Raw genomic sequence first — 24,861 nt, forward strand, 5'->3', positions numbered from 1 at the left:
GGTCACTACGTTTGGTTGGGGGGGGTTGAGTCTGGAGTCTGTTTCAGCTGAAAATGCATTCATTTTTGGCCAAATCTGCACCAGTGTTCCCAGTTACTTGTATTCTTCTCCATCCCTCCATTTTCCTAGGGCTTTTGCATGCCTACAGTGGGAGCCTTGCTGCAGCCTGCTCACGTCCATGGCTTGCATTTTCCACGGTTTACTGTTCTATGCTGGCTGCCTGCACTCTTCAATGCCTCACTCTTACTTAATGTTCTTTGCAGTACTTTTTTTTTTTGTAGGAAAAAGGTACCGGTACTCATACAGGGCAACCTTAAGGGTGGGTCACCATCTATGGCTCCACCCCTACAGTAGTCACACTCCCACAATAGCCACACCCATTTTACAAGCCACGGAGCTTGTAAAATGGCAGTGACGTGGAGGGGAGAGGAGGAGCGGCTGCAGTGACGACAGCCAATGCCAGATGGCTGTCTACGGAGCCGCGTTTCAGGTTAAAAATCTTTTTTTTGTCTTTTTTTCTTTTTGTACCGGCCGCTGCTGCTCCACAGGAGAAGCAGCAGCAGCCGGACAGCATTAGTATTGGCGGCTGCGGGTGGGCGAGGGAGTTGATGTGCCCGAGGGGGGGGGGGGGGGTGTAGGGGCTTTGGTGATGTGCTGGGGGAGGGTCTTGGGTGATGCGTCGAGCGGGGGGGTAGGGGCTTGGGTGTTGCACCGAGGGGGGGGGGGGGCACTGAGAGCTGATTGGTAGGCAGGGGGAGGAGTAGGGAAACATGCTCCCACGTGTTTTCCCTACTCCTCCCCCTGCCTGGCTCGCGGTTTTGCAGGGCAAGGGCTTGGGTGTTGCGCCGAGGGGGGGCACTTGCAGCTGTTTCCCAGGCAGGGGGAGGAGTAGGGAAACACGCGGAGCGTGTTTCCCTACTCCTCCCCTTGCCTTGGAATCAGCTGTCAGTGACATCACTGACGTCAGTGCATTCTAAATTGCCTAGCAGACCACCTCCGAGGGAGCCACGGTACCAGGCACATTAGAACGTTGGAGGTGAGAATTATTATATAGGATAACACAGATTGCCACCAGAAGTGTGGGTTAAGTAAGGAGACATCTTTCCAATTGGTCAAGACAAGTCTCTGTGCAATAGTTATTAAGATGTCTACCAGTCTTCCTTTATGATCAGGTAAAGTCACCGTGATGTCTGCCGATTTGAAAATAATTAGTTGAGTTGAAAGTGGACTGTCAAGATGCAGTATAGAAGAAATAGTATTCCAGATTGAGGTCCAGAAGGGTTGTAGCAGAGGACAATCATAAATCATATGAAGTAAAGTACCAGTCTTTAACTTGCAGTTCCAACAAGTGTTACATGACAACAACCCTGCAGAATGAAATTTCCTTGGGGTCCAGTTGGTCTTGTTGGTAGAAGAAAAACATTGATTAAAGTATGCTGGCTGAAGATGTAGTAGTAGTGAAGTGTCATTCAACTAAAAACCAGACTCGAGTTCCCAGAAGTTAATAATGGAGTCATTTGCCTTGTGGAAAGGTTTCAGTAGCATCCTATAAATGGAGGACTCTACATGACCTTTATCATATAAAGTGTGTGCCAAAGCTGGTAAGGAGGGTTAACAGTCACGAATCTGGGAGAGAAGCTTAGAAGAGTAAAGGCAATGATTTAATTGCAACCATTGAAAGTAACAGGAAGGAGGTAGAGAAAACTTAGATTGTAGACTCTCAAATAATAACATTTTTTTATGAGTTGGGTCATATATATCTGTGAGTGTCCACATATCTCGGGTGGACCAATTTTTCCAGAAAAATGTAGAATTCTTGATTAGAAGTTTGGGGTTGAACCCAAGAGATGCATGAAAGGATGCAGAAAGGGAGACTCTAAAGTGTTATCAAAATTAATGAGACGCTTGTGTGTGATGGAAAGTATTAAGTTTGCCACGTTAGCTGGAGACATTGTAGCAGTGGACATTAGAAAGCTAGGAATTGGATACTATAATTTTTCTAGAGTAAACCAAAGAGGAATATATTCAGGTATATCAGGAACAAGCCACCTGACGTTGTTGTATTATGAAAGATTTATGATAAAGGAGAACGTCAGGAAAAAAAAGCACATCCAAGTTTTCCTTGGGGACCTTTAATTTGGTTAATGAGATTTTAGGGGGTTTTGAATTCCATAAAAAGGAGGAGAGGTCTCTAACCTGCCCCACCAGAATAGTTGTAAAGGGTGCCAGGTAGATAATAGGGATTTTTTAGAATTGTATCTTGTGCTGTTGTAAATAATGAAATACTAAGATGTTTTAGTTTAGTATGTGACTATAGAAGACCGAAAGGTTTAACCGTATTGGAGTGAGCATGAACATTAAGAGGTAACATTTCAGTTTTAGATTGATTAATTTTGTCATCTGAAAAATTGAGAAGGAGGCTATTAAATCTAATAAAGGGGAAAGAGAAGTAATCGGATTTTAATGTACAGCAGAACGTCATCTGTATAAGCAGTAACTTTAAACATTTCGGGACAAGGTGAGGAAGAGTCAGATTGTAGAGAGAGGCCTAAAATATCATTACGTGACTTGATAGCAAATAACAATAGTTCAAGAACAATATTAAACAAGTATGTGGAGAGGGGGCAACCTTGATGAGTACCTCTATTTAATTGTATATAATTAGAGTAGTATTAGCTATAATTTGTGCAGAAGGGTTGGTATATAAGATTGTAACTTTATCTATGTATTCTGGATGAGCTCCAAACCAGCTCAAGGCATGATAGAAGTATGGCCATTCAACCCTGTCAAAAGCCCTCGCTGCATCAAGCAATAAGGCTATGACAGGATGAGGAGATGTTTTTGCCAATTCAGATAAGTGAAAGAAAAGCTTTGTATTATCTGTTATCAGCCTGCCAGGCATAAAGCCTACTTGATTAGGTGAAATAATTTTGGCGATAGGCAATTAGCAAGTATTTTTGCATAAATTTCATAATCATTGAATAGTGAAATTGGGCGATAATTGTGAACTTCTGAAAGACTTTTGTTTTTTTTTTTTGGTATAACTGTAATGACAGCATCTGTAAAATGATTAATGCTATTATCAGAGTTGGGGAGAGAGTTGAAAAGACTTGTTAAGTGCGGTATTGGAGAATGCTGGAAAAGCTTAAAGAATTCTAAGGGAAAACCATCCGGGCCAGGAGATTTTCCCGAAGGTAGTTGCTGTAAGGCTTATGTAACTTCGCCATCATCACGTTTTACTTAGTGCCAAGTTATCAGATTCAGACCATTGTGATCTGTGCAATTGACCAAGAAATTGGTCTATTTCAAAGTTAGTACAACGAAATTCAGATTTATATAGTTTTGTGTAAAAATTGTGAAAAATATTTAAAATATCTTTATAAGATGTCTTTAAGGGTCGAAATTTGAACTTTGATTCTTTCTTTCTTTCTTTTTTTTTTTCAAATAATTAGCAAGCATTTTACTACTTCTATTACCCTCAAGATAATATTTGGTCTTTTGAACCAAAAGCTCAGAATGGGCTGAGTCACTATATAATTTAATTTAGGGGTTCTTTTACTAAGGTGCGCTGAAAAATGGCCTATTCTAGTGTAGGCGCATGTTTTGGGGGCATGCAGATCCATTTTTCAGTGCACCTGTAACAAGGCCTTTTTTGTTTTGGCAAAAATGGACGTGCGGCAAAATAAAAATTGGCGCACGTCCATTTTGGGCCTGGGACCTTACTGCCACCCATTCACTTAGCGGTAATGTCTTATGCATTAACCAGGTGGTAATCGTCTATGCACGTATAATGCCGATTACCGCCCGGTTAGGGCCAGGTGCCAGAAAATAAAATATATTTTCCGGTGCACGTAGCGGACGTGCGTAAAAATTTAAATTACCACCTGGGCCACCCAGTAGCCGGGCAGTGGTTCCAAATTGATGCACGTTCTTAGTAAAAGGGGCCCTTATTAAATGAATATTTAGATGATATAAGTTATTCTTGAGGGTATTCTTTAGATGTTTACTCATGTGTCAGCACAGTCCAGTGCAGTGATACTGATGCAAAATGTGGTGGTTGCCCTGCTTGTCCTTGGAAAATTCATATTCCCATTGAAAGTGTAATGGAAATCAGATATCAGCATTATCCAAATTTCCTGCACCTTAGCTTACTGCATACATTTTTCTGAAAAAACTAAATTTAATGTATTTAATGTATTTACTTCTTTATATAAGTTTCTTATAAACCGCCTAAATCCCAAAAGCTATTGAAGCAATGTATAGATAGAGTAGGCATTTTTCTGTTCCTGGAGGGCTCACAATTTGATTTCCACCTGAGGCAGTGGAGAGTTAAGGGACTTGCCCAGGATCACAAGGAGCTGTAATGAGATTTGATTCAGGGTCCTGTGGTTCTCAGTCTGCTGCTCTTTTTTTTTTTTTAATATTGCTAACTTTTCAAGAAAACTCTTGATTTGGAAAAATAGAGGGGTTAGGAAAAATAAATTCAAATTATACAATATTCAAATTATAGGATATGTGTTATTCCCCCCTCTAATCTCAAGCCCACAACATTGGAGAAAGAAAAGACAAGGTAGAATTCCAAGAAATATGTTCTCCACTGATACAGCAAGGAAATAATAAGAAGAACTTAGGTGCCTTCAATAAATATTACGGAGTAGATGTTAACATTACAGCCAGCTGTAGGTTAGAAGCAACCCTTGAATCTATAGAAGAACTCAAATGAGTAGGATCATAGAAAATATATTTAGCTGAATTAACTTTCAGTACACATTTACAGGGGAAGTTAAGCCAAAATAAACCACCCAACTGAATAACCCGAGGGCGAAGTTTTAGGAACATTTGACACCTCTTTTGAGTTGCTCTTGCGATATCAGGAAATATTCTAATCTTATAGTTCATAAAAAGTTCATCCCTATGACGAAAAAATGGTCTCAAAATCCAATCGTGATCTGGTTCCAATAGAAAAGTCACTATTAGAGTTGCTGGTATAATACCCTTCTCATCATCTTGAATTATTTGTGTAAGATTCAACATATCAAATGAAACTTCTACTCCTTGTTCAGCTTGATTAATATTTTCTTTTTTTTTCCCTTTTTATATGGTGGAATATAGTATATCTTACAGACTGGCGGATAGGCCTGCTCAGGGATCTTCAATACCTCTGCTAAATATTTCTTAAAAGTTATTAAAGAAGCAATAGATATGATTTAAGGAAAATTAATCAACCTTGGAGTTTTAGCCCTTAGTTGATTTTCTAAGTTTCATTTTTATAATGCAACAACATATTCCTTAGCGTCCCTCCGGACCGGACCAGGATTGGACTGATGGGTTGTGCTCGCCTACCAGCAGGTGGAGACTGAGAAAAAAACTCTGACTCTAGAGAGCCAATAGGAGCCCTGGCCATGTGACCTTAGCCTCAGTATTTTCTCAGTCTCCCAGCAGGTAGGAAGCGAGCCCATTAGTCTCTCTTTTATCTTCTCTTTTAGAGGTTAATAATAAGAACTACAATGCTACCTCTTCTGTGCCTAGGAATTCTCGGTTAGACGCTGGTCAGGTAGAGATTTCTTTTCCTTTCTTTCTTTACAGCCTCTGGGGGTGTTAACTCGGGGTGCCCCCGGGTCCCTCCCCCCTTCCTCCCCATCTCCCATATGTAGCTGGGAAGGGCTACCCTTGTTTAGAAAGGTGTATGTCTTTGGGAGAGGCAGCCACTATAGAAAGTTAAAACGTATAGGTATTTTTTCCTTTCCCAGCATTTTAAAGAGCAAGCTAGCAGGCAGCGCTCAGCTATTAAAAAAAAAAAAAAAAAAAAAAAATCCCCAGGCTTCTAACGAGCAGGCAGCTCGGTGTTATTCTATTACTCTTCAGCAGAGTTTTTCCCCATTACTTTAACGAGCAGGCAGCTCTGGTTGCTGTTTGGGTGTCTATGTTATCTAGCTGTTTAAAAAAAAAAAAAAAAGCAGCAATAATTTGGAGGAGGTTTCTTGACTGGCTTTTTTTTGCTCTTCCCTCCGTTTTTGTCAGTTGTTTTATTTTTAGCGGTTTGTTCGGCAGAGCAGGGCTTCCAAAAAAAAAAAAAAAAAAAGGAGATTTTGGCGCGAATCGGGTACGTGCATGCACGCGCATTACCGTCATGTCTGAGACGCTGCGCTGTATGCCAGCGTCGGGGGATCTCCTGTGCGCCGCTGGGGGGTGCGTCGGGACCTTCTCTTTCGCTGTCTTCAGGGCTTCAGTCGTCAGCCCAGGGTCCCTCGCCGTCGCGGTCTGCTTCAGCAGTTGTGGACGGGTCGGGTGCGCCTCCGGATGCCTCTCCCACGAATTTGGTGCGTGCGGTGCTCATTTTGTTTTCCGCGCGACGTGTGTTTTTTGGGGGGGGCGGAGAGAGCTCCATTATGCAGGAGAGACTGCAGCATGTTTTTGTCAGCGACGGAGTCCATTCGTTTTCGGCTCCAAGTTTTTCTATATTGCAGCCTGCTCCTTCAGAACGCAGTGCTCTGTGGTATGTGTGGCGCTCCATAATTTGAATCTACAACGAATTATAGAAATGAGAACAGACGAATATCATTCTTTCATCTTTCAGGGGAACTAGGTTATCCAGAAGAGAGAAGTAAAAAAAAAAAAAAAAAAAAAAAGAAAACCACTATACTATGCAATCTAGGTGGTACGTGGAAGGCTTGTGTACTTGCACATTTATGCACACCATTTGCACAAATGGTTTGAGGCTGTTTGCTCTATAATCCAGGATTATTTTTCTCTGTGGTTTCCCAGTGTTGCGGTTCTACCATATTTCTTATTCTTTTTCTGCCTTGAGACTATGTAAATTCTGCAAGGTTGTAATTTCAGTTTTAAAATCACAAATTATGATTTTAATTTGTGGATACACAGAGTTTGTTCCTTTTAAGAATTTCTCGCAATGGCTGTGGTATTCTACAGTGTTTTTTAACAATTTAAGAAATTTTCTCTATAGGCATAAAGTAGATTGTTTTTAGATGCCATAAGAATATATATGCTCTCTCATATTCTCTGAGGGACAGCCCTGTCTATCAAGCTCCCAATCACTCAACTGCAGGCAGGCTTGGTTCATGTCTTCTCTTCTTTTCCAACTGCCTTGAAGCCTCTCATACTTCATTTTGGCTTTCTTCTGGTAGTTACAGGACAGATGACCACTTAGAGAATGAGGTCACCTTTTTATTTTGCATATTTCCCCCTTAAAGATAGTGGAAGGTCCTGAAACCATTTTTTTTTTTTTTTTTTTAATCTGTGCTATCAGTTCAGCATTGGCAGATGGTAAACTTTCTGGTTTGGTCCAGTATGCCTATACATACCATCTACTATCCTGAGATCTTATGTTCTTGTTTCAAGCTTTCTTGAATTCATATAGTCTTGTCTCCTCCGCCTTTTCTAAGTAGCGGCGGCACAAATTCTTCTTCTCCGGTAAAAGTATTTTACAAGTCTGTCCTTTTTCATTTTTATTCTATGCGCCCTCTCTCCAGAGCCTCCTTACACTTGGAAGGGATCTCACTTCCTGTGCCACTATGTCTTAGGTAAATAAGTATTGTTCTGCTGTGAAAGACCAAGAGGCCATCAACCCAGCATTCATGTCTAATGGGCATAGGTACATAGGTATTGTCTTCTTGGGAAGGACCAAAAGTCCATCAAACCCAGCATTCGTATCTAATGGGTGTGGGTTTGGTACATCTCAGTGAGGGAGGAGGCATGACCATGGTACGAGGATTGGGGAGATCCATGAAATTACCGGCTGGTGAATCAGGTGTCCATTCTGAGCAAATGGTTGAACTTGCTGAAAAAAAAAAAAAAAAAGCGTGCTTCCATGGTTGTTGGACACCTATATTTAAAGTTTACCCAGCTGTGACACGTCACAGGGATAGGGCTGGGGTATGGTGCCCTATTTAAGTAGTGTCCTTGGTCACCTTTTCTCTCCTCCTCAGAACCCAGAAAATGGCTAGTTTTTGCTTAATGCATTAGCAGGTCATTTTCAGCAGTACTCTTCTTTCCGTTCTATTTTAGCTCTAAAAGGTTGTTCATTGCGCTCTCAGGATCACAACTTTTTGTATGGAGACTCCTCGGTCGATCATAGTGACAGTTCGGCAAGGAGAGTATTTAACGGCCTTGGATATGTCAGAGGCTTATTTACATATTGCTATGTGGCAGGTTCAACGCAGATTCTGGCGCTTTACGATTCTAGGTTGACAACTAGGGATCCTTGTTTCAGCCTTACCTAGACGACTCACTAATTGGGGAAAGTCTTATCGGCAGAGTTCTCAGGTCACGCACCGGGTGGTGCATCTTTTACAGTCTCTAGGTGGGGTGGTGAATGTAGCCAGGCCTCTCTGATCTCTGATCAGATATCTCAAATTTTCTCTTTGTTTAGTCAGGTTGGCGCAGAGTCTTTCATCTCCTCTTCATCTCCTCTGCAAGCATCCCAGTTTATATATATATTTTTCTTTTTTCTTGGTGACCTTGGGCCTTCGGCCATTTCCTCGCTCTATTCTGCAGAGTACAATTTTACTTTCTAGTTTCCCAGAAGGAATTTTCCTTCATCCTTTTTGGAATCTCAGGGTCATCAATTGCGCTCTTTAAGTATCATCTAGTTATCACAAGAACCTTAGTTCCGTCATAGGGATGCTTCGGGCACTACACTTTTTAGCAGAAGCTTGTTTGTATATGTTTTGTTTCTGGGGGACCACAACAATTCGTTTACCTTCGGGTATATTTTGTTCCCCTACTGCTCAGCAAGGCGGGGAGTGCTATTTTGGTTTTTTGCCATGGCAATGGGTTCTGTCATCCGCCAAGGAGGAACTAAGAGTATACTCTTGAGTTTGTAGTCAGTGAGGCTCTTGTCAGGGGTGGACATTTGCTTAACTGCTTTTTTTTTTCAGCGGTCCATGTGGCGGCAGTCGAAACATTGCAAGTCATTTTTTCTTAGTTGTCTCACCCTGCATTCAAGTGAATGGACTCTCATCTTTTCAGCGTTACTGCCTCGCTGCGGCAATTCAGGGATATCTCTTTTTGCCTTCAGGCTCTCAAACATTTCTTACTTCTTCCGTCCAGCAACAGTCTTGACGGAGACAGGGATAGACGCCATCATTTAGCAGGGGTCTTTCAACCTTCTATAAGCATTTCTTCTGTCAACTTACTAGGCGTTGTCTTTCATTTATAAAATTAAAAAAAAAAAAAAAAAAAAAAAATTCCATCTTTCATCCATACCACGCTTTATTTGGTCATATGGTTTGGCTCTTTCGTGGTTTTTCATTAATTAAGAGCGCATTTTACGCTTCAGTAGTTCTTTCTATGCGGCGGTTGCGTTGTTGAGCCCCGTCTCTTTTATTTGTTCTTGGTTCATTTGTTGTTGGTTTTCATAAACGATTACTCTTTTCTTTTCTCCTGCAGATTGCACTTTTTACAGGCTTGTCCTTTTGGAAGTTCTCGTTTACTTTAAGGATCTTAGTCTCCTTCGCCCGACAAGCCGAAATCCTCTTCAAATCACAATGTTAATCTTTCAGCTCTCGTAGGTCCTCTTTTTGGGCTGTTTTCTTCTGGTGTCCTTTAAGTTTTCCTCTTAAACCACTGTTTTATAGTACCCATAGCTTTTTCTATAAAGTTTTCCTATTCAAGCAGGGTTCCTAGTAGCTATTGCAGCAAGTAGGGCTATGGGTGGAGTACTTCTACAGTTGGTTACTCCTTTTCGGCCTAGTCTAGTTTCATGGTTTCACCTTTTCTGATCGGTCTTTTGTTCTTGGGTTTGTCTTTCTAGCCAGTAGGCGTAAGGGTTTGGTTGTTTCTACCCACTCTATCTCGACGGATTAAGGAAATGAGAACTTCTATTTCTCTTCTCACTGAGAAATCTCACTGAGAGGGCAGTTTCACAGAGTATAACAACATATTCCACAAGTTCAGAAGCGGGCTGTATTCTTACTACAGCGCTTTTTGATGCTCTCGATGCTCATTGGTAAGGTGGCAGCCTGGTCTTACCTTCATTCTTTCGCTAATTGAGACACGCCGCATGTTAGTTCTCGACAGGAGGCGGCCTATACAGCATGGATATTTCTATGTACTTTTCATAGGGTCCCTCCCTTCAGATTACTGCTTTGGTACTTCCCATCAGTCCAATCCTGGTCCGGTCCGGAGGGACGCTAAGGAAGGAGAAATTAGATCTTACCTGCTAATTTGCTTTCCTTTAGTCCCTCCGGACCGGACCAGGCCCCTCCCATGTTCTCTCAACTCTTTAGATTCTTTTATTAGGTTTGGACGTGTCTTAGTTCCTTTACCACATGTGGAATGCTTTACAAAAAAAAAAAAAAAACCTTTGCGTGGTCCATACCACTTTTCTGGTGGTTGCTGGTGAGCTCAGTTTCTGGAATATATATAAAACCTTAAATTTGCCATACCACTTCTCTGGTGAGAGTTGCTGGGGAGCTCAGTTGCTGGAATATATATATAACCTTAAGTGAGTCATATCACTTCTCTGACAGTTGCTGGTGAGCTCAACTGCTGGAATATATAGAAGACTTTAAGTGAGTCATACCACTTTTCTGGTGAGAGTTGCTGGTGAGCTCTAATATGAATGGGCCATGCCACTTCTCTGGTGAGAGTTGTGGGCGAATTCTGATACAAATGGGCCATACCACTTCTCTGGTGAGGGTTGCTGGTGAGCTCTAATATGAATGGGCCATGCCACTTCTCTGGTGAGAGTTGTTGGCGAGCTCTGATACAAATGGGCCATACCACTTCTCTGGTGAGAGTTGCTGGTGAGCTCTAGTACTCGGCTTCGCCGACGAATTTGTGGCTGCTAGAATTCCATACGGCACAGAAGGTCTTTCTTTCTTTCCTGCTTTGTTATTCAGATACTGAGGCTAAGGTCACATGGCCAGGGCTCCTATTGGCTCTCTAGAGTCAGAGTTTTTTTCTCAGTCTCCACCTGCTGGTAGGCGAGCACAACCCATCAGTCCAATCCTGGTCCGGTCCGGAGGGACTAAAGGAAAGCAAATTAGCAGGTAAGATCTAATTTCTCCTTTTCCTTGATCAAGTTGGACTGAGTTTGTTGAAGAGATTTTATACTCTCATTATTCGTTTCAATTATTTTCTCAATAGTTAATATTCTTGTTTCCAAGATTGGAATCTTTTCCAAAGGCAATTTTGTATTTTGAGTCACCAGTTGCAATATTTGTGAGAAGGAAGATTCTAAACTCACAAGAGCTTTCCAAATTGAGTCTAAAGTTATAGTGGTTGGTTTTATAGGCAAAAAGGACTTATTGAGCATAGTGAATTCAGCCAAAGTTTCACCCGAAGGCTGCTGCTCCTCTACTGCTCTGGAGTCTACCAAAACATTGGCTCTCTCCAGCATTCCTCCTCCGATGCTGACATCCAGCGGCTTCACGCTGCAATCCGGCCCCGCTGGAGGAAGTGCTCCTTGGTCTATAACACAAGGGGCTTCCCGACCCTGCTGCAGCTCCACTGCTGGCATTCTCAGAGGCCTGCGCTCATCGGGACTAAACAAGATCTCTGCCTCAAGTTGGGGGAGTGGGACACCTCCCACCACTCCCGTCAACAGTGCGGCTCCTGGTCCCGAAAAACGCCCAGGCACGGTGAAGCGGTCCATTGACCCCGAAGGTCTCACAGGTGTCGTGGGGCCAACACGCTGTTTACCCCTTCTTTTTGGCATAGGAACAGGAAAAAAGTTTCAACAATGAAGGTAATTGGGTAGCGAGCCGCCTTGCAGCGTTCTCAGTCTGCTGCTCTTACCATTAGGCTACTCCTTCACTCGATGTCCAAATGGTAAGAAAATGTATTAGGATGCCATAAACTGTGAGACTCTGTATAGATTGTTTAGTAATCTTTATGCTAAAAGGTATGACAAGCTCGGTGGTGGACAGCAGTCTTTCAGTAATCTGTTTTTATTCAAAACTAGAAATAAATCTATTAAGGTTGATCTGCTGATCAGCTATTTAAAGCCCTAGCCCTTTAAGGTAAAATATGGGAAAATTCAGTCCTTAAAAGAAAGAAGATTGTTAGCTAAAATTGTGATGTTTGATGATACGGCAAGTATTGTCCTAATTAAAAGACACAGGTCAGTAAAAACACCTGAAGTTCTCTCTAATAGTTTTTTTTTTTCTTGACCAGTCTGCTACTGATGAATAAACCAGCAGCCATACATCACTGTTACCCCACCCTACTTAGTTGAGTTGCACCAGTAAGATGTTTAAATTTACAGTCACTGTAGAAAGACTGAAGGGCCATTTCTTGTTTGTGTTTGACATTTTGACCTAGTCTCACTGTCACTGTCTGAAAGATGCCTGTTAACTGAGGGCAGGGCTAAATGGCCATTTTTCTCAATGGAAGAGTGTGAATAGTGGAGTGCCACAGGGATCTGTACTGGGAGCTGTGCTATTTAACATATTTATAAATGATCTGGAAAACAGAATGAGTGAGGTGATTACATTTTCAGATGACACAAAACTATTCAAAGTTGTCAAAACACATGTGGATTGTGAAAAATTGCAGGAAGACTGGGCATCCAAATGGCAGATGAAATTTAATGTGGACAAATTCAAAGTGATGTTTATTGGGAAGATTAATCCAAATCACATTTATCTGATGCTGGGGTTCACCTTAGGAGTCAGCACTCAAGAAAAAGATCTAGTTGTTGTTGTAGACAATATGCTGAAATCTTCAGCCCAGTGTGCGGTGGCAGCCAAAAGAGTAAACAAGATACTAGGAATTATTAGGAAAGGGATGCAAAATAAGACCAAGAATTTATTATAATGCCTCTTTATTGCTCCATGGTGCGACTTCACCTTGAGTATTGTGTTCAGTTCTGGTCGCTGTATCTCAAAAAAAATATAGTGGAATTAGAAAAGGTTCAAAGAAGAGTGACCAAAATTATAAAGGAGGTGGAACTCCTCCCTTATGAGGAAAGGCTAAAGAGGTTAGGGCTGTTCCGCTTGGAAAAGGGACAGCTGAGGGGGCATATGATTGAGATCTACAAAATCCTGAGTGGAGTAAAATTGGTTAAAAGTGAATCAAATTTTCACTCTTTCAGAAAGTACAAAGACACGGGGACATGCAATGAAATTACATGGAAATACTTTTAAAACAAATAGGAGGAAATATTTTTTCACTCAGTTAAGTTCTGGAACTCATTGCTGGAGAATGTGGTAACAGCAGTTAGCATATCAGGGTTTAAAAAAGGTTTGGACAAGTTCCTGGAGAAAAAAGTCCATTGTCTCTTATTGAGCTGGACATTGGAGAAGCCACTGCTTGCCCCAGGATTGGTAGCATGGAATGTTAGTGCTAATTGGATTTCTGCCAGCTACTTGTGACCTGAATTGGCCACTGTTGGAAGCAGGATATTGGGCTAGGTGGACCATTGGTCTGACCCAGTATGGCTGTTCTTATGTTCTTACTGGAAATATATGATGGTGTTTTAAAGTAAGAATGCTATTTCCTTATTTGTAACACTAGAGGGCAATAATAGCCTGTAGATGTGACTGTTATGACACATCCTGTTTGTTAACTGTAACGGCTTGTTTTTTTAAAATAAAATTCTAGATGGCCATACTTACAAATAATCATTTTACATTTCTGTATAATTAGTTTTACTGATTTTTGAGCAACTGTTTTCAATTATTGTTTAATTGCACATAAATACAGTACCCTTCTTTGGACTAACACTTCCCCCATTCCCACCATAAATGGCAAGGGCAGGTTCAGAATGGAAAGCTGCCTTGCCAAAACAAATAAATAAAGGGATCCTGTAACTAAAGTGCGTTAAGCACATGAAGGGCAATTTTATAACTGGGCACCTGCATTTACCCATCCCTTGTACAGAATATTAGCACTTAGGTGCATAAGTACAACTTAATCACAGAAATTCTAGTAGAATGCCTAAGAGCTATTATGTAAGTGGCATAGCATGTAAGTGCAAAGAGGTGTATACGTGAGCAGGACATAGGCATTCTGCCACGTACAGTAGTCTCTAAATTACATGTGTAAGTTATGCACATCCCTGCCATTGTTAAGTCAGGTTTACGGCAGGTGTAACTGTGGGCACGTAAATGTAATGTGTGAACATGCCGGGTTCCATTAGTATTCTAGAATGGAATCTGGGGGCCCAAATTCCATTTTAGAATAAGCTCTCACCACAGGGCATCGGGGCACACACTCATAGAATTGCCTCCTTAAATGTGTGAATGAGCATGTGCTGACGCATGGCTGTAGTAAGAGTTACTGTGGTGGCTTGACAAGATGGGTATTAAAAGGGTAATTCTGTCAACCAGAAGCCTGTGTTGACATGCCCCTTGCATGTACAAATGTATAAAATGTTAGGACATACATGTGAAAGTGCCACAGGATGCCTCAGCACTATTCTCTAATGGCATCCTAAATTCCATAGCACATAAATGTGTGGAGCATGGGCAGGATATGGTTGTGGTGCTCACTTACAATGTGGTATGTTATGCATACCCCCTGCTGCATTTACATACCTGCTGTTAAGCCATGTCAATAGCTGGCATAACTGTGGGTGCATAGTGGGCTACACTGGTATTCTGAATCCCCAGGTTCACTTATCGCTGTGGTTTCCAAACCTGTCCTGGGGGCTCCCCAGCCAGTCAGGTTTCAGGATATCCACAGCAAATCTCTCTCATGACTATTCATTGTGGAAATCCTGAAATCTGACTAGCTGGGGAGCCTCCAGATGCTGTTATAGATTAGGCTCCCACTGTATCCCCTAAATGCATAGAAGGGAAAGGGAAAGCAAGTGGGACTTGATATACCACCTTTCTGTGGTTTTTGCAACTGCATTCAAAGTGGTTTACATAGTATATACAGGTACTTATTTGTACCTGGGGTAATGGAGGGTTAAGTTACTTGTGCCCTGAGTCACAAGGAGCTACAGTGGGAATCAAACCCAGTTCCCCTGGATCAAAGTCTGCTGCACTAACCTCTAGGCTACTCCTCCACTTCGGGATGGGGGATGGGTGTTAATGCAGGTCACAGTAACTTGCGTATGTATCATCTGCTGTGTCATCACCTTAGGGAGTAATTCTGTAAAGAACATGTTACCTTTAGGCGCCAGGAGCACACATAAATGACTAGAATAACAATATATGTAAATATGCACATATGTGTGTAAATGCTAATATTCCAGCTACACACTCTTTGAATGTGATAGTATATAGTTGGTGATGGGTGAAGCACATAGTTGCATGCGTACATTTTAATATACTATAATTTGGATGCCTTTTAGAAATCTAGGCACAAGCATTTACATCATAAAGGCTTTGCATTTACTGTGCATTTTTACAACTAATGCATAGTGACTGCAAACAATTACCATATTTTAGTAAAGAGCCCAAAGACTTTCTGTCTATTTTATTTTTCCCAAATTTGTTTTGTTGTGTTTACTTAAATTGATGTGCGATTAAATACATTTCCTTTATTTTTTTCAGGAGATCAAGTAGCAAAATATCCTGACCTATCCTATACATCACCACTTCGAGATGTTGCTTTTCATCCTTATGAGCACATGGTGGCATTTTGTGCCTTTGGACAAAGTCAACCAATACTTGTATATATTTATGACCACAAAGGTCAGTATCCTGATAGAGAAGACATTTCAGAAATCATGAGGAATGTTTAAACTTAAAAAAAACTCAGAACCTGATATTCAAAAAGCACTTAGACGCCAAAAGGCTAAGTGCATTTTAAAAAATATTAGATGGTATTGTAAGGACAATTCTATAATAAGGTGCTTATATTTATGTGCCATGTATATACATAAATGTACAGAATACCACCACTTTCACGGGTAAGTATGCACTTATGCGTTTAAGTGGTAGCAAAGTGACTAATCGCTATCTAATCTGTAGGGGCATATGTAAATGGATAGCGCAGAGTATGGGTAAGGCTCACACATATGTTTGTAATGTATAGAATACACTGAGTTACACGTGTCCTTGCTGCATTTACATGCTCACAGTTATGCCAGGTCTATGGCTGGTATAACTGTAAACATGTAAATGTAAGACATTCCAATACAGGGTTACTCTAATATTCTAAAACAGAATAGAATAGGCTCTCATTGCATGGCATCAAGGCACCTAGTAATAGAATTGCCCTCGAATAGCGATGTAAATGTAGTTTGCTATTTATACAGTGCTGTACATAGAGTGGAGTGGAAGAGCATAAAAAACAGTTATAACTAGGTGTGTTAGAGCTAAACTTATAGGAATAGTGCCTGTATTTGTATTACATGTAGAAGCGCCAATATTTGGCACTTCTATGTATAACTTATACATATACCCCCTAAGTCTATATATATTTCTCAAACTTGCATGTGCAAATTTGGGCATGTGCCCAAATTGTGTGTGCAATTTAATTGCTTAATGAGCCAATTAGCGCTGATTATTGGGAACTAATTATTATTGGCACTAAATAGCAATAATTGGAATTTCCATGCGCATCTTTATAGTCGCTATTCTATAAAGATGCAAAGTTTTCTGCGCAGATCCAAAAAGAGGGTGTGGCCATAGGAGGGGCGTGGGTAGGTTGGGGGCATTTATAGGATTTGTGTGCAGTTATAGAATTCGGGGGATCTACGCTTAATTTAGGCATGGGGTTTTAAACCAGGGTGTAAATCTTGCACAAAATTGGGCATGGATCACGGCACTAAGTGTTACTCTATAAATGGCTCCCAACTTAGAGTGCTGTTTATAGAATGGCGCTTAGCACCTATATTTTTTGGCACCCATTTACAGAATTGAGTCTATAGTGATTATTCAGAAATGCTCACTATACATATAGCACCACTGAATATACAAAGAATTTAAAATGTCTTCATTAGACTTTTCAAATTATTCCCTCAACATCCTGCTAAAAATTGGGCTCTCAGTTTATTTATTAATTTTTTTAATGTATATTTGTACATTTTAATATATTTTGAAAACAGAAAAATACCAGCTACAACAAACTAGTGCACACAGGCACAACAAGCCACTTTCAAACTAGTACATAACATTCTCTCTAACCTTTCCCTCTCTTCATAATAAGAACATAAGCGTTGCCGTACTGGGACAGACTGAAGATCCATCAGGCCCAGCATCCTGTTTCCATCAGTGGCCAATTCAGCTTACAAGTACCTGGCAAGATCCCAAAACAGTAAAATACATTTTATGCTGATTATCCTAGAAATAAAAAAGTGGATTTTCCCCAAGTCTCTCTTAATAATGTCTTATGGACTTTTCGTTTAGCAAGTTATCCAAAACATTTTTAAACTCTGCTAAGCTAACTGCTTTTACCACATTCTATGGCAACAAATTCCACAGTTTAATTACACATTGAGTGAAGAAATATTTTCTCCAATTTGTTTTAAATTTACTACTTTGTAGCTTCATTGTGTACCCCCTAGTCTTAGTATTTTTGGAAAGAGTAAACAAGCAATTCACGTCTACCCATTCCACTCCACTCATTGCTTTATAGACCTCTATCATATCTCTTTCAGCCGTCTTTTCTCCAAACTGAAGATCCCTAGCTGCTTTAGCCTTTCCTCACAGGGAAGTTGACCCATCCCTTTTAACATTTTCATTGCCCTTCTCTATACCTTTTCTAATTCTATTATGTCTCTTTTGAGATGTGGTGACCAGAATTGCACACAATATTCGAGGTGTGGTCGCACCATGAGTGATACACAAGCATTATAATGTCCTCATTTTTGTTTTCCGTTCCTTTCCTAATAATACCTAACAATGTATTTGCTTTTTTAGCCGCCGCACACTAAGAAGAGGGTTTCAAAGTATCATCAACAATGACACCTAGATCTCTTTCCTGGTTGGTGACTCCTAATGAGGAATCTTGCATTACGTAGCTATAGTTTGGGTTCCCCTTACCCACATGCATCACTTTTCATTTGCTCATATTAAACATCTGCCATTTGGATGCCCAGTCTCCCAGTCTCGTAAGGTCCTCTTGTAATTTTTACAGTTCTCGTGCAATTTAATAACTTTGAATAATTTTGTGTTGTTAGCAAATTTAATTACCTTTCTAGTTACTCCCATCTCTATATCATTTATAAATATGTTAAAAAATAGCAGTCCCAACACATCCCTTGGCATAGGTGGTCGCTGGCCCAACTGTTTGGGGAGACTAAAGGGGGCGGGGTTAGGGGTGGTGCCAGGGGTGGGGCTTACATCCATAATTGTCTGACAACACACAGAAAAAGAAATAAGTAGAAGTAAAATAGTCACAATTAATACCTTATATTAAATTTAGATATTAGATGTGTATAATATGTCAAAGAAAAAAAGTGGTTGCTCAAAGCATATATTAACCAATGTATACTATTCAAAAATATTATCAGTTATTAAACACTGCTATTTCCATCCATGGAAAATCCAAAAATCAAATGGTCACATTAGTGAAGTAACATCCGGCGACTAGACTTCACATCATAGGTGCCAATGATCTGCTCAGGGTTAATATCTCCAATAAGATCACTTTCAATGTTTATTTATTTATTTATTACATTTGTACCCCACGCTTTCCCACACAGAGCAGGCTCAATGCGGCTTACATAGTAAAAAGTAAAGATAGTAAGTATCATATAAAGCAAACAATATGTAAGATGTAATAAAGAATAGTTAGTGTCCATGAACTTTGGTAAAAATTAGGAGTTGATCAAAATTATGTTGAACCTGGAGAGTAAGCTCTTTTAAACAGTACGGCCTTCAATAATTTTTTGAAATTTAGGTTGATCTGGGTAGATTTTACTGATTTGGGTAAGGCATTCCACAGTTGAGTGCCTATGAATGTAGCATTACAGTGACCTACAGTAAAACATTAAACACATTACAGGAATCTATCCCAACCAGGCAAGGCTGTCAAAGGACAGAACAGTCTCTATAGTGACCATTTCCCAACATGCACTGCAGAGCTGCTCTCTGGCTCCCTCTCTGACAGAAGCCCTGGCTGTCAGTGACAGTGGGTTCTGCTATTTCTAGGGTGACCATTTCCCAGCATGCACTGCAGAGCTGCTCTCTGGCTCCCTCTCTGGTAGAAGCCTAACTGTCAGACGCTGGATTCAGCTGTTTCTATAGTGACCATTTCCCAGCACCTGCCCCTCCCCTACATCCATCCATGTCCAGCACCTTCCCTCTTTCTCTCCTACCCTTCCATCCAGTGTCATCCCTCTTTCTCTCTCTATCCTTCCACCCATTACCCTCTCCCAATCCTTCCGTCCATTGTCTCCCTCTATCTCCCCTTCCTTCTAGACAGTTCTCTCTCTCTCTACCCTTTTCCATTCAGCATGTCCTCTCTCTCCCCCATCCTTCCAGTGTCTTTCCTCTTTTCCTCTCTACCCTTCCATCCAGCATCTTCCGTCTTTCTGCCCCCTCCTTTCAGCATTTCTCCCTCCTTTCATTCAGCATTTCACCATCTGACAGCTAGGGTCTCCCCCAGTTTCTCCCCAGCAGCTTCTCTCTCTCTCCTGCCCATGTCCCCTCTTTCTCTCCCCATCTTTCCACTCATCTCTCTCTCTCTGTACCCCTCTTCCATCTAGCATCTTCTCTCTGGCTCTCCCGTGCTCTTTTCCATGTCCCCTCTTTCTCTCCCCATCTCTCTCTGACTCTCCCCTACTCTTTTCCACATCCCTGACTCTCCCCTGCTCTTTTACATGGCCCCTCTTTCTCTCCCCATCTCTCTCTGACTCTCCCCTGCTCTTTTCCACGTCCCTGGCTCTCCCCTGCTCTTTTCCAATCTCTCGCTCTCCTCCAGCGTCCTCACTTCCTTACCATTTCCAGCCATGTTCTCTCCCTCCGGGCCTCTCTACAGCAGCGCTGACACAAGAACAAAAAGAAACGCAGGGTCTTCCCCAGTTTCTCCCCAGCAGCTTCTCTCTCTCGCCTGCCCTTGTCCCCTCTTTCTCTCCCCATCTTTCCACTCATCTCTCTCTCTCTCTCTGCACCCCTCTTCCATCTAGCATCTTCTCTCTGGCTCTCCCGTGCTCTTTTCCATGTCCCCTCTTTCTCTCCTCATCTCTCTCTGACTCTCCCCTGCTCTTTTCCACATCCCTGCCTCTCCCCTGCTCTTTTCCATGGCCCCTCTTTCTCTCCCCATCTCTCTCTGGCTGTCCCCTTCTCTTTTCCAATCTCTCTCCTCCAGCGTCCTCACTTCCTTACCGTTTCCAGCCATGTTCTCTCCCTCCGGGCCTCTCTACAGCAGCGCGGACACAAAAACAAAAAGAAGCGCGGGGCCGCAGCAGCCTTCAGGCATGCACTGTCGGCTCTGCCGGTCCTCTGCCCCCGGAACGGGAAATTGACGTCAGCGGGAGCAGAGGACGGCAGAGCCAACAGCGCATGCCTGAAGGCTGCTGTGGCCCCGTGCTTCTTTTTGTTCTTATGCTAGCTGTGGAGAGAAGCGGCGGCAGCGGTTCAGTGTGGTGCTTGTTCCTGCCGCCGCGCAACAGAAGCGGCGGCAGCAGAATTCAGCAGGACTCAAGTCGGGGCTACATTTGGAGGAGGAGGCAGGCGAGGAAGGTCACAGCTGGGCTGGGGAGGCTTAGCCTCCCCAAGCCTCTTATACGGGGCGCCTGTGTCCCTTGGGAACCCCACTATCTACCTTTCTCCATTGAGAATACTGACCATTTAACCCTCCTTTTCTATCTTTTAATCAGTTTTTTATTCCATAATAAAACACTACCTTCTATCCCATGACTCTCTGATTTCATCTGGAGTCTTTCATGAGGTACTTTGTCAAATGCCTTTTGAAACTTCTGATACACAATATCGACCGGCTCGCCTTTATCCTCATGTTTGTTCACCCTTTCAAAGAAATGCAGTAGATTGGTGAGGCAAGATATCCCTTCACTAAATCCATGTTGGCTTTCAGGCTTATTTTCGAAAGAGAAGGGTGCCAGTCTCTCGACACAAATTGGGAGATGGGCGTCCTTCTCTCAGGGTCGCCCAAATCGGCATAATCGAAAGCCGATTTTGGGCATCCCCAACTGCTTCCCGTCGCGGGGACGACTAAAGTTCTCGGGGGCGTGTCGGAGGCATAGCTAAGGCGGGACTGGGGCGTGCCTAACAGATGGGCGTCCTCGACTCAATGGAAAAAAGAAGGGCATCCCTGATGAGCACTTGGCTGACTTTACGACTTTTCTTACGACCAAGCCTCAAAAAGGTGCCCGAACTGTCCAGATGACCACCTGAGGGAATTGGAGATGACCTCCCCTGACTCCCCCAGTGGTGACTAACCCCCTCCCACCCTGAAAAAAACAAACTTTAAAACTTTTTTTGCCAGCCTGAAATATCATACTCAGGTCCATCACAGCAGTATGCAGGTCCTTGGGGGGGGGGGGGGGGGGGGGGGGGGCGGGGAGGTGTGTGTGTATGTCAGCGGAGGCAGTGAAGGTGTGGACGTCCTATTTTCAAACATTTTGGATGTCCTGAACTCCCCCCCCCCCCCCCCCAACAGGGACGGCCAAATTTCAAGGGAGTGGAGTGGAGGAGTGGCCTAGTGGTTAGAGCACTGGTCTTGCAATCCAGAGGTGGCTGGTTCAAATCCCACTGCTGCTACTTGCGATCCAGAATCCAAATAAATAAATAAAGGGGGTGTCAGAGGCATAGCAAAGGCATGGACGTCCTTCTCACAGAAACATCCACATTTTGGACGTCCTCAACTGCCCTTCGCACTTGGACATCTTTAATCCATACTAAAAAAAAAAAAAAGACGTCCCTGATGAGCACTTGAACGTTTTCACCTGGACTTGTGTTTTTTTAAGGTTGTAGACGGCTATTATACATGCAGCTTGTCTGAGTGTATGATGCCGTCTTTGGCATGCGCAGAGCAGCCATGCATAACGCTTGGCTGCTCTGCACTGGCTTCCCCTCCTTAGGAATGCAATTGTGTGCAAATGAGCTAACAGCAAGCAGCTCATTTGCATGCGATTTCCTTCATGCGTGTCCGTTTCTTTCCCAATCGCTAAGGGATCGGTAAGGGAAGGGCTTTTCCCATTCAGTTAGTGCATCAGTTAGTCCACTGCAGTGCCCCCTAGGGTGCCCGTTTGGTGTCCTGGCATGTCAGGGGGACCAGTGCACTACGAATGCTGGCTCCTCCCATGACCGAATGAGTTGGATTTGATCATTTTTGAGATGGGCGTCTCTAAGGTCGACCTAAATGTTGAGATTTGGGCGTCCCCGACCGTATTATCGAAACGAAAGATGGATGCCCATCTTGTTTCGATAATACGGGTTTCGCCACCCTTTCGCGGGGATGTCCTGCGAGGATGCCCTCAGGAAGACTTGGGCGCCCCGTTCGATTATGCTCCTCTTTGTCTCAATAATCCATTCTTTTGAATATGCTCTGTAATTTTGTTCTTTATAATAATCTCTATCATTTTGTCCGGCAACAACTTTATGGTTCACCGGTCTATAATTTCCCGTATCACCTCTGGAACCTTTTTTAAAAATCGGAGTTACATTAGCCAACCTCTAATCTTTTGGTACCATGCTTGATTTTAAAGATAAATTACATATTACTAACGATAGTTCTGCAAGTTCATTTTTCAATTCTGTCAGTACTCTGAGATGAATACCATCTGGTTGAGTCGATTTGCTACTGTTTTGTCAGATTGCCCCATTACATTGTCCAGGTTTACAGATATTTGATTCAGTTTCTCTGACTCATCTTTGAATACCATTTCTGGCACTGGTATCTCTACCAAATCTTCCTCGGTGAAAACCAAAGCAAAGAATTTATTTAATCTCTCCGCTATGGCTTTGTCTTCCATGAGTGCCCTTTTACCCCTCTATTATCACTGATTCTTTTGCCGGCTTCTTGCATCTAATATACCTAAAAAAAAGTTTTTACTATGTGTTCTTCCCTCCTACGCAATCTTTTTTTCAAAGTCTTTTTTTACCTTCCTTATCAGTGCTTTGCATTTTACTTGCCATTCCTTACGCTGTTTCTTATTATTTTCAGTCGGATCCTCCTTCCATTTTCTGAAGGACTTTTTTTTTTTTTTTTAAGCTCAAATAGCTTCCTTCACCTCACTTTTTAACCATGCTGGCAGTTGTTTGACTTTTCCTCCTTTTTTAATACATGGAATATAACTGGCCTGGGATTCCAGGATGGTATTTTTGAATAGCATCCACACCTGATGTAAATTATTGACCTTTGCATCTGCTCCCCTAAGTTTTTTTTTCACCATTGTTCTCATTTTATCATAGTCTCCTTTTTGAAGTTAAATGCTACTGTATTGGATATCCTGTATGTACTTACTACATTGCTGATATCAAATCTGATCATATTATGACCACTGTTATCAAGAGGCCTCAGCACCATTACCTACTACTATTACTACTACTTATCATTTCTATAGTGCTACTAGACGTATGCAGTGCAGTACACTTGAACCTGAAGAAACAGTCCCTGCTCGAAAGAGCTTAGTCTAATCAGGACAGACAAGCAGGACAAATAAGGGATAAGGGAATTACTAAGGTGGGAATGATAAAACATACATGGGTACCATACAAGTGAATAGGGGTTATGAGTTAAAGCAGCATCAAAAAGGTAGGCTTTTAACCTAGATTTGAAGATAGCCAAAGATGGAGCTTGATGTACTGGGTCAGGAAGTCTATTCCAGGCATATGGTGCAGCAAGATAAAAGGAAAAGAGTATGGAGTTGGCAGTGGAGGAGAAGGGTACAGATAAGAGAGATTTACCCAATGAATGGAGTTTCTGAGGAGGAATGTAGGCAGAGATAAGAGTGGAGAGGAACTGAGGAGCTGCAGAGTGAATGCACTTATAAATCAATAAGAGGAGTTTGAACTGTATGCAGAAATGGATAGGGAGCCAATGAAGTGACTTGAGGAGAGGGCTAATATGAACATAGCTACACTGGCGGAATATAAATCGTGCAGCAGAATTTTGAACAGATTGAAGAGGAGAGAGATGGCTTAGTGGAAGACCCGTGAGAAGCAGGTTCAATAGTCTAAACGAGAGGTGATAAGTGTGTGGATAAGAGTTTTGGTAGTGTGTTCAGAAAGGAAAGGACAAATTTTGGTGATATTATAGAGAAAGAAACGACAGGTTTTAGCAGTCTGTTGGATATGTGCAGAGAAAGAGAGAGAGAGAGGAGTCGAAGATAACCCCAAGGTTATGAGCTGATGAGACAGGGAGGATGAGAGTGTTACCCACAGAGATGGATAATGAGGGAAGAGAAATGGTGGGTTTAGAGGGAAAGATAAGAAGCTCAGTCTTGGTCATGTTTAGTTTCAGATGGCGGTGAGACATCCAGGCAGCAATATCAGACAGGCAGGCTGATACTTGGGCCTGGATATCTGCTGAAATTTCTGGTGTGGAGAGGTAGATCTCGGATGAGATCAGAGCACCAAGGGAAGAAGTATAGATGAAGAAAAGAAGAGGTCGAAAGACAGAGCCATGAGGTACACCAACTAAAAGTGCACTTCACTAAGGACTAGGTCTTGAAATTTTCCTCCTCTGGTTGGCTGTTGTACCAACTGCTCCGTAAAGCAGTCATTGATTTCGTCAAGGAATGTTACCTCCCTAGCATGCCCTGATGTTACATTTACCCAGTCGATATCGGGGTAATTGAAATCACCCAATATTATTGTGTTCCCCAGTTTATTAGCCTCCCTAATTTCTGATAACATTTCTGCGTCTGTCTGTTCATCCTGGCCATGTGAACGGTAGTACACTCTTATCACTATCCTTTTTCCCTTTACACATGGAATTTCAATCTATAGGGATTCCAAGATGTGTTCTGTATCCGGCAGAATTTTTAGTCTATTTGATTTAAGGCCCTCCTTAACATACAATGCTACCCCTCCA

The 24,861-nt window shown here is 42.2% G+C and overlaps 1 protein-coding gene across 1 annotated transcript in view; it reads left to right on the top strand.

Moving 5' to 3' along the window:
• Positions 1-24,861, top strand: part of AHI1 (Abelson helper integration site 1) — a 683,164-nt gene that overhangs the window by 303,446 nt on the left and 354,857 nt on the right. The window contains 1 exon segment of the mRNA XM_030195101.1: positions 15,468-15,608. Coding sequence (XP_030050961.1) covers positions 15,468-15,608 — 141 coding nt within the window.

The sequence above is a fragment of the Microcaecilia unicolor genome, chromosome 3 (assembly GCF_901765095.1).
Source record: "Microcaecilia unicolor chromosome 3, aMicUni1.1, whole genome shotgun sequence".
In the NCBI taxonomy this organism is placed as follows: domain Eukaryota; kingdom Metazoa; phylum Chordata; class Amphibia; order Gymnophiona; family Siphonopidae; genus Microcaecilia; species Microcaecilia unicolor.